At 38.1% G+C, this 10561-nt stretch overlaps 2 protein-coding genes across 2 annotated transcripts in view; both read right to left on the minus strand.

The window, feature by feature from the left end:
- Window positions 1–4260: 4260 nt before the first annotated feature.
- On the minus strand, window positions 4261–8926 carry LOC123986817. Its single transcript, XM_046075220.1, has 3 exons — window positions 8839–8926; window positions 7404–7549; window positions 4261–5135 (listed from the first exon to the last, which is right to left on the minus strand). The coding sequence occupies exons 2-3, from the start codon at window positions 7542–7544 to the stop codon at window positions 4368–4370; spliced, it is 909 nt and encodes a 302-aa protein (XP_045931176.1). The 5' UTR covers window positions 7545–7549; window positions 8839–8926; the 3' UTR covers window positions 4261–4367.
- A 1414-nt stretch (window positions 8927–10340) lies between these two features.
- Window positions 10341–10561, minus strand: part of LOC123987105 — a 4432-nt gene continuing 4211 nt past the window's right edge. The window contains exon 4 of the mRNA XM_046075719.1: window positions 10341–10400. Within this exon, the coding sequence (XP_045931675.1) occupies window positions 10341–10400 (60 nt within the window). The remainder of the gene's footprint in view (window positions 10401–10561) is intronic.

Below are 10561 nucleotides of genomic sequence, written 5' to 3' on the forward strand. Positions count from 1 at the left end.
AAGGAAGTCAAGGCCCTGAGAGGACTTTTCTTATTAATTTATTAGATCCATGACCTGCTCTGCCCTAGCAGCTGATATGTTCCAGACTGGTTAGGGAAAATGACTCTTGCTCTGGCTTGATTCTGGTTTGCAAGGCAGACCAGGATTGTGCTATAAACAGGAACATGCTGTATAAAACAATGATGATATACTTTCTGAGTCCAACATTCCTCTGGCCCCTTGAAGTGTACACAAAAGCCAGAAGTGTTTTCTAGTTAGATTGGAGACAGAAACATAATAATTCATGAACTACTTCTTGACTCTGCACAAAGAAGACATGTACAACCCTTTTTACCAAGCAAACGATTGTGTTACCAATGCTTGACGTAGAGATGCCTGCTATATGGCAAAAATACAGGAACTTCCGTATTCCGTCATTCATCCGTTATGGTTGCAAAATCATTTCCCTGTGGTTCCATTCTTACAAATTTCTCACGCCCTCATTCTGAATCAGTATCACTGAATATTCTAGTGTTGTAAAACTGTCTCAAAGCCAAAAAGTGACATAAGAGAGCTCGTGCCATCCATGTCTGTCCTTGGTGCCTTTGTGGTGTCTGAACAGTATCCAAGCACAAACGTACGTTGCCTCCACGGATAAATATTACTATCTCACTGATTTTCACTCCCACACATCCCCTGATTCTGTAAACACAGTCTGGTAACAAAACACAAAAGCTTGCTTGATGAATGGGCATAGGCACTTAGAGGAAAGAACTGAACCATCTACAGGCGGACACCATGCAGTTAAACCAGTCAGTGAAGCAAAAGGGAACACAGAGACATTGCACTGTTAACCTCACTCACTGCGTACTGCTGCTGCACCTTTTCTCTGATATTTGGACGTTCAAATGCTCTTAACTTCAGACTGAATTGCCTTTTCTTTCGTTTTATTACTTAGAAATCAGAAAATCAGAAACAGAATTATTGCCAAGTTGTTTATACATACAAGGAATTTGCGTCGGTGACTAGGTGCATAACAATAGACATTAACCTATGTAAATATATAAATACATAAAAATATGAAATTGCCAAAATATACAAGTTGTAGAAAAATAATAAAGAATATGTGCAATATACCATTCAATTATTTTAATTCTTTACATGTACATAAAATACAGGGGTTATTTTGTTTTTCCCTAACCAGTCAGGAGAGAGTGATGTATCCGTCCCACCAAAGTCATTGTCAGTTGACCAGAAACGGCGGTAGTGATTGCTTGGAGCACTTAACATTTTTCACACAGATCAAAGAAATGTTTGGGTTGTCATTTTTCTGTCCATGAACTTAAAACAACCTCTACAGCTGCGTCAGTCTCATCCATACTTGACGCCATTTTCTTCAGATAACAAGAGAAACAGAACAAGGCTGAAACGCTGTTGTGTAGCAGGTTGTAAAACAATTAAACATACAAATCCAGATCTGATCTGATGCAAATAAGATACATGAATACTCAGCTGTTGGATAGCTACCTTGAGTGGGAAGTTGCTGGACTACAGTCATACAGTGTAGCCAAATGCATGACAGCTGACTGATCAAACTTAATTTATTATAGTATTGCAAACGCTCAGGTTCAGGCAAGGTAGCAAAATGACTTAGTCTGCTTAAGACAAAACTGATTGGTCAATATTTTCTGTGGGGAAACAGCCATAACTGCACACCAGACCTATTTGAATCAATCATTTATTTATATTATATTATCGGCAGCGATTGAGAAGTCTGGAACCAGGCTAGTACTACAACCATATCATCAGACAAGAACATTAATATTGGAAAATTTGGCAAAACCCATCACATGACGTTTTTTTATGTTCAATGCCAACGTTTTAAAAAATGTTGCTTTCTACAATATCTGTGCGTGGCAACTACAGCGTGGTTAAGGTTTGGGACTTCTGAGGCTTCGTTATGGTTCATAAAAAAGCAAACAATGATTGCAGGTCTGTGATGGGACACAAACTCTGGTTTCCTGCAAGCCAATTGCACTACATGCCCAGCCACCAAGACCTCCTGCACATAAAGAGCACAGTACTGTATGTATTAGCACAAAATAATACTGAATGTAGATTTAGATTTAGCATTGTCAGACTGTCCTCCAAAGAAAAACAAAGCATCAGTTATTTCAGCAAATGCCTAAAAACGACATGCAAGTATAAGTACAAGTACCATGCTTTGAAAAGTCCTGGATTAAAATGTTTGCTTTAAATAAAAGTACCGAAGCATAATCAGCTCAGTGTGTTCAAGAATCACACATTAAAAATGACTCATTATGCAGAATGGCAAGTAGTTTAACCAAACCTCAATCACAGAGCTGTCACATCTTCAAACTATCTATCTATTTATTTTAAATTTTTTTAACTGTAGTTTTAACTGTGTGGGGCTTGATCATTTTTATTATGTTGCAGCTAGGTGAAGGTTCCCATGGGTGATCCGTTATCACGGCAGCAGGTGAGCCGCTTGCTTGTTAATGACGCAGCCAGTCAAACAACTCAAACCAACATCTGCACCGTGTGTTCAGTGTTGCTTTATGTTACCTGGCTTGTAACGTCATTTCAAGTTTTTAAGCGAGTGTACGAGTGAACACATGCACATATGACGACAGCTACACCGCTCCTTGATAAAAGATACCTGCTAACAAGAAAACTGGACTCTGATGGTAACTTGTTTTAACAAGCTGGTAACACCCTGGCAATGGCAAATAGCTTTGGTTTAATATTTGATTTGATTACATTAATGTTTAGGTTATAGGTATAGGTTTAGGTAATATTTTATTGCTGCTGTGTAAAGAGGATACTGCTGGTAAAAAACAAAGTATTTGTTTAAAGTGTTTGAAAACCACATGTTATCGTACTTTTGTGTATATAGCACTACATTTAAATTACAAGTGCGCAATACACTACTTTAGAATTCATTATTCTTTGCACGTAACAATGGGATTAATCGCAATTAATCGCAAGAAAATAATGTGATTAATCTCTGGTAGGTTGTTCCCGAGTGTTGTAAAGGCCCTGTCTTCTGGACCTTGGAATAGTTAGCAACGTCCTGTCAGAGGATCTCAGTCTAAAGAAAAAAAGCTCAGAGATATACAGTATGAAGATGCCAGCCCATGTCTGGTAGTGAGTAAATAAAGTATTTAAAAATCATTCCTAAAAGAAAAAGAAAAAGTTTTGACCATATCACCCCAGTGCATCCTTGCACTGGGGTGATATGGTCAAAACTTTTGCAGTGATTTAAAAGTTGAGCTGCAGTGTTTTAGACTAATTGTAGGCGATGATTTCTGACTGAGACAGGTATAGAGGGAGTTACAGTGGTTGAGACTGGAAGAGAAAAATTCTTAGCATAAGTTGCTAGTTCCCCTAGGTTTGCCATGATTTGTGTTCTGTGAGCCGGGGAACCTAGTACAATGACAATTTCAGATTTTGTAAGAAAGTTGTAGGAAGTTGTGTGACATCCAGTTTATGCCGTAACAGACTCAAAAGTGAAAACAATACAAGAACTAACCAAGATGTTGATTGCATGTTGCATTGCTGCAAGCTTTTTGGAAGTCTGCACTGTTTTACTGCTTTCCTTAACAATTACCTATCCTTAACGTATTAAAACTTACCTGAGGAGCTGAGTGGGACAGACATTATTATCAGGGCTATCAATCGAGGATGCCTTGCCAGCTGGATTTAAAGGTCCAGTTTTATTTAGGAGGATATCTTGACAGACATGCGATATAATGTACATGTTTGCAGTGGTATATAAACTTTCATAATGATCCATTATGTTTTTATTACCGTAGAATGAGACATTTATATCTACATACACCTTACATGGAAGTCGCCATGTTGCGCCGCCATGTTTCTACAGTAGCCCAAACGGACAAACTGCTCTACAGAGTCCTTGTGCGCTGTCACTAAAATGATGTGTTTTCATATGTGTGAAGGTGTGCTGTCACCTCTTATGGTGCAAAGTGGCACAACTCATAAAAAGCAAAAAAATTAGAGAGAAGATGAGGATTGAGAACAAAATCATCGAAGGAATCAAAACCTAAAGTGTAAGTGGCAATCCAAAAATGTTTTTTCAGTACCCAGGTTATATTTCCTGTAGTCCCGATCTAATTATTTACATGTGATTCAAATTTCTGTCTTTAATCTCCCACTGTGGATATTTATTTTTCATTTTTCAATTTTTTTGTCCACCAAGAAGTTATTTTGACCAACCATTTTATCATGCACTTAGCACAGTTTTCAATTCAAGTTATTTTATTAGCAAAAAAAAGCAGGTCAAATATATTTATGTTTATAACTATACACAAACTGTAAATTCTCTTCATTAACCTTATGTTCATTTCTTACTGGGAAATGGCTAAGGTCTTCAGGATGATGGTGTCAATCCACAGTCCATAGACCAAGTTTACAGCCTCTACTCTCTTGACGGAGAACTGATAGTACCTGTCGGGCGTTAGGTCGTTGACCTCTATGTTGAACGACTGAGATGTAGATTTAGTAAACTGGCCATGTTCACCAATGGTTGGGTGAAGGCTCTTTACCTGGATCACAAACTGTTGATTTGGACCCTTCGACTGCAGTCCTGCAACTTCCCAAAAAAGATGCACTGTGTGGGATGTTGCGCACGACTTGAACCTGTTAAATATAACAGGCATCTTGATGGCCAGCAATGCACTAAGCTGTGGTACGGGTAAGGTGCCTGTGTTGAGGATGAGCTGGTTCTGCAGGTCCAGCAGGCCAAGATTCTGACTCATTCTGCTTTCAAAGTCGTTCACATACTGATGGATTTGCTTGAGCTTCTGCTGCGTGGAAGCTGCCATGTCACTGTCCACCAAACCCTGGTCGTACTTATTCATGAGGGCCTCTAGCTCCTGACATCCTGTGATGATCCCTTGGTAGAGCATTCCCAGAAGAGCAAGGAGGAGCTTCACCTGGGTGTTAGCCAGGGTCATGGCACACCGCAGCCTTCGCTGGTCAATGAGGGACCACACCGTGCTTTCAGACAAATGTAAAGTGTGCTGCTGCTGGTCTGCAGTTGGTAGCAAATCATCACGCTTGATTTCCAAGTAGTACGAGCTCCTCTGCATGAGCTGCAGCTTTTCCTGCAGCACCTTGGAAATACATCACAAGGACTCATGAATCTACATGTGCTCTGCTAAGTGTTGAACCTCTCATACTCAACATTCCTCAGACAGCACACACAGCAAACAGTGTTTTATAATTATACCTTTAGTCAGGTTGAAGTTAGGTTTAGCTATGCTTGGAATTACATGATGTTGTCAAATTCTTTGAACTAAGAACAACAAGAAAAGTGTCACTGACAGGAGAGTGAGGAAACTGTCAATCAAACAGTTTGTACATACCAACACAGTCTCATCACATCAAAACACCTGTGTGGTGAGACTATGGGTGTATGCAGGTTTCACTAACATAAACACTGCATGAAAAAATGCACACACAAACACACTACTGGTAGATTAACCTGTCACATGAATATGTAATGGACAAGGTATGCTTGAAACAAAGTAGTTCATTTAAAATTTCTTTTGACCACATCTAAAGGCCAAAGTGTTTATACCTCATCCACTTTCAGTGTTTCTCAGTGCTTGAAGTGGGCCAGTATTCACCAGTATGCAGTACCGGCACTTCAACAGCGTCAGCGTTTCTACAGTAGCCCAAACAGAAAAACAGCTCTACAGAGTGCATTTCATCACTACGTTGAATATGAATGAAAAACAAGCAGATTGAGTAGTAGTCTGGTCCAGAAGAAGAAGTGAAATTTCGACAAATGAAGGCCTACACGTATTATGTGTGTTATATAAATATATTTAAAGAGGACAGTTGACAGTTTTCACAGCCTTTTGTTGTTGGAGTTAGAAATTAAACCGATATAATGTACAACTTCATGGAGAAAAGGTACAAAGTTAGGTTTTTTTCACTGCTGATTTTACAATTGCCATTAGAAGTAATACATTTATTGTAAAGTACTTATTTCATCCGAGGAGCAAGTGAATGCACAGTGAGCCATTTGCTGCAATTTGCAACCCTCACCACTAGATGCCACTAAACATACACACTGAACCTTTAAAACGACACAGTGTGTATCTGTCTCTCAGTCGAGGTTTAGTTACAACTCGGGACTAATGCAAGATGGAAAGCAATGAATTGATATTCACTACTGATTAAATATTGAATTTAAAATGTTGATTAGCTGGGCATACTGGTCAATATAGTTATGCTCTCCGTGAATAACCATCAAGTATTTAGCCAACCCATGGTATATTATATTTGTATATATATTATATATATATTATAAATGTATAAAAGGAAATCTGAGGGAGCCAGTTTGGGCCGGATGCAGCTGATAAAATTAACAATAGTAATTGTTATCTATAATTTACAGATGCTATGGTTAAGTTTGTCAGTAGAAGAGTTCATCAGCCAGTACAAGCACAGACTCAGCTAGCAGTTAATATTCACTTATCCTATTAAATAAATAGTTTCACTTCAAGCACTGGTCTTTCCTTTAAAACGTTGATAGTGTTGCACTCACTCACTCAAAAAAAGAGACGAAAAGTCCTGCCTACTTTCACACACCGTACATCTGGCCATTTGCTGCGTAAAGCAGGTTTGATTGTCTGTTTGTCTGATACCTTGGTGTCTGGAATATTGTGATGGGCATTTCTCACAATGTTTTGACATGTTATAGACTAAATAACTAATTGAATAATCGAGAAAATAATCAGCACATGAATTGAGAATTGAAATTAATCAGAATTCTGTATTTTAGTCCAGACCACATGGACTCTGACAGCGGAGTTAATATTAACCTGTACAACTCTCACAGATTGCTTCATATTAAAATCTAAAGCTTCCATGGCCTGTCCTATTCCCTTTGCTCACTAGAGGCCAATGTAATTCACAGTATGTTATACAACAAGCCCAATAACGTGCTAACAAATTAATGATAATACAGAAGTATATACACTCACTGGCCACTTTATTAGGTACAATTGCTTCTTAACACAAATAGCTAATCAGCCAATCACTTGGCAGCAATGCATTTAGGCATGTAGACGTGGTCAAGACAACTTAATGATTTAATGAGACTTTGAACGTGGCTACAATCCACACAGGCTCACTCAATCCAGATCTCAATCCAAGATCTCAGTCCAATAGAGCACCTTTGGGATATGGTGGAATGGGAGATTTGCATCATGGATGTGCAGCCAACAAATCTGCAGCAACTGCATGATGCTATCATGTCAATATGGACCAAAGACTCTGAGGAATGTTTCCAACACCTTGTTGAAAGTATGAACCTATAAAAGGGCCAGTGAGTGTATATTGTACCCAGCTCTACATTATGGTATACTAACCATTATAGAGTTGTCATTAAGTCTGGTGACGAGTAGCTGTAGGATCTGGTTGCGGAGGTCTGGGAGGGAGTCCATCTGAGTCCTGACCTCCTGGGCCTCACACTCATCTGAGCTTATATATGCCAGCTTGACTTCATCCATGGAAACTGTAACAACCATTCATAGCTGTAAGGTCAAACAAATGCACAGACATAGACTGTATGTGGATTTTATGCAACATACAGACAACTCAAACAATGTTTCTTTTTGTCCTTTTTGTCTTTGCATGCAACCTGGAAACGTATTTTAGGTCATTTTCTAAACTAACTATGAAATAGAAACAACAGATTTATTAGGGTGTACTGCATGTATTACTTTGGTGTGTTCATAAACATTGTTTTTTTCATATTTCTGCCTCCTTTACAAATAAGGACAAAATGAAATGCTGTGAGATGTTTATGTTTCAAAAGATAGTTTATGTTTCACCAGTTTGAAGTAAATAAAATCATCACATATTATCAGCCTGTTTGCAGTCCACCTGTTTACTATAAGCACTCCAAAGTCCAAAGTTGTGCCTCCACCCAACCACCCAGTCACAGTGGTGTGTCACCACACCCACTCATCTGTCAACTACAACCCTCCTTCCATGTCCTTCCACAACATCCTCTTACTCAAGCATATATACCACAGTAAAAAGTGAAATTACCATCTCTGCTGCTATTATAGAAATAGATTCAATATTCTCTGGAAAAGATTCAAGAGCAAAAGTAAATATTACTGTCAGCAATTTCAGGTTATATTATAACCTGAAATTGCAGACAGTAATATTTACTTTTGCTCTTTCTCGGGACAACATTTACTACATAACATTATACCCACCTGCTGGACTTCACTTTGTGTTCTGACATCTTTCTTTCAGAGCCAGCATCAACTTTTTCAGCAGTTTGACCTGCAGTAGCTTGACTGTATCTGCATCAATGAGCTTGTGGTCATAATATTATTGCTGATTGGTGTATTTTATTTCATTATTAACAATATGAAAATATATATAAACACTTGTGAGAGTTTATTGGCCATAAAGTCACAAACACAGTAAGACGAAAAGAGTAAGGTGAATACAATTCCACATTGTTTGTCAGGCAAACTCTCGCCTAACTTCTTGAACCTAACATGCTAAAGTTAGCAAGCTCAGAAACGTTGTAATGATCCTCATACACTCATCAGGGCAGAGTAGCTAAATTACGTCAGTAGAATTACCCTATATGTTATCAGTCGACAATACCAAAGCTTTAAGAGACATGAATTTCTAAAGGGAACAACTCATGGTTAGCCTGATACAGCTAATTAGCTAATGCTAGCATTGATAATATCTATGAAATTATCTACCAAACAATAAACTATCCAGTACTCTGCCTGATAATTAGTAATCAATAAATACAACAATAATTAAGCCTACCTATTTTCTGTTGTTTTACTTAGGCTTCCTGTTGTATAGTTTAATTGCAACTCCTGTTTATAGTTAATTGTTCATCTGCATGGTTACTGTTTATCTTCCACAGTTACGGAATGACAGCTGGAACCTGCATTGCCTTCAGGTTCTGTCAGTTGTTGGGACTGTTTGTGCTGTAAAAGTGAAAGTCTATAAGACAACGTCTTTGCTTTTAGAAATTAAATGCGTAGCGTTTGATGAGTTGCGGCTCGTTAGCTGGTTTAGCAGAAGCCTCATAGATTGACTGCATTTTTACAGCTTGGCAGTCATCATGCCACTCTGTCAGTGAATACTTCTGAACACAGCACAAACTGTTGTGGGGCTAAGATAGCCACTACTTTAAGGTCTTTATCACAGTCACTCCAAAGAAGTCATCAATATCAAGAGGAACCAAAGGGTGAGTTCAGACAGAAATGGTCATAAATAATTCCAAATCTTAGGTTTGAGCCTGTTAGCCCTTTTTGTAGGAACCCTGATCAGGAACACTGGTCACAAAACAACATTCACAGTATAATAGTCTTGTCACAATTCAGTTCAATCTGGCTTTATTGGCATGAATGTAAAACAACAATATTGCTAAAGCTGCAAATAAACTACAAAAGAACAATTCATTTTAATTATCATTAATCACTATAAATAATAATAATAATAAAAATTAAAATTAAATAAATCAATGAAACAGTAAACATGTGTGTGTATATTAATTATCAAAAAAAATCAGTATCAAATGTGAAATAAAAAAAAACAAATAAAGGAACTATTACTAAAATAACAGAAAATGAAAATAATAATAATTTGAAAAAAATTCTGAATAATTATTTACATAATTCCATTACCAGATTCAATTGCTAAGATGCAATGGTGACAACTGAAGCCACTTTTTCAAAACTCTTCAAACAGTCTGCATTACCAACATGCATCTGACCTCCAAAAGTCACTCAAACCACCAAAACACTTCGTACAAGTCTCAAAATAGACTCGTTCAACCAAAACACTGGCAACAATTCTCATTTAGAAAGCATACAGTCTCACTCAGAACACACTGACCTACAAAACACTAAAAACAGGGAGCATTACATAAATGAAGAACTTTTATCTTTGAAGCATGAGCAAATAAATTAGGTTTTCATTATACAATAACAATAACTTATTTTCACTTTGACGGTACTAAAGTATATGTAACAAGAATGCATCAGAAATGCAGCAATTTGCTTCAATATTCTTTATTTGTTCCTTATCTGTGGATAGTATTATAACTGTGAAAAATGTTACCGTAAATTGAAACAAAACCCCCCACAAATTTCTGGAATTCCAGGGCTGCAAACAGTAATACAAATAAGAAACACCTCAAAAACTCATAATGTACAGTACTTGAGGGTGCTCGTCCTCCCTCTCTGCTGCATTTGGCCACAAGTTCTCATCAACATCAACATCACGTCTTCCCTGGCGATGCATCTTGGAAAGCATCTTCATCTGGTCACGTGGATGGTGGTCATACACCTTCCATCTCCATGCAGAGAAAAACTCCTCTATGGGGTTTCGGAAGGGGGAGTATAGAGGCAGGAACAGTACAGACATCCTGGGATGTGCAGCGAACCAGTCTGTAACTGCAGCAGAGTGGTGGAATGCCACATTATCCCACACAACAACAAAGGTAGGGGAGTTTCTTGCTCCTCTCTCCTCCGCTGGC

Source organism: Micropterus dolomieu, linkage group LG18 (genome assembly GCF_021292245.1).
Source record: "Micropterus dolomieu isolate WLL.071019.BEF.003 ecotype Adirondacks linkage group LG18, ASM2129224v1, whole genome shotgun sequence".
Classification (NCBI taxonomy): Eukaryota; Metazoa; Chordata; class Actinopteri; order Centrarchiformes; family Centrarchidae; genus Micropterus; species Micropterus dolomieu.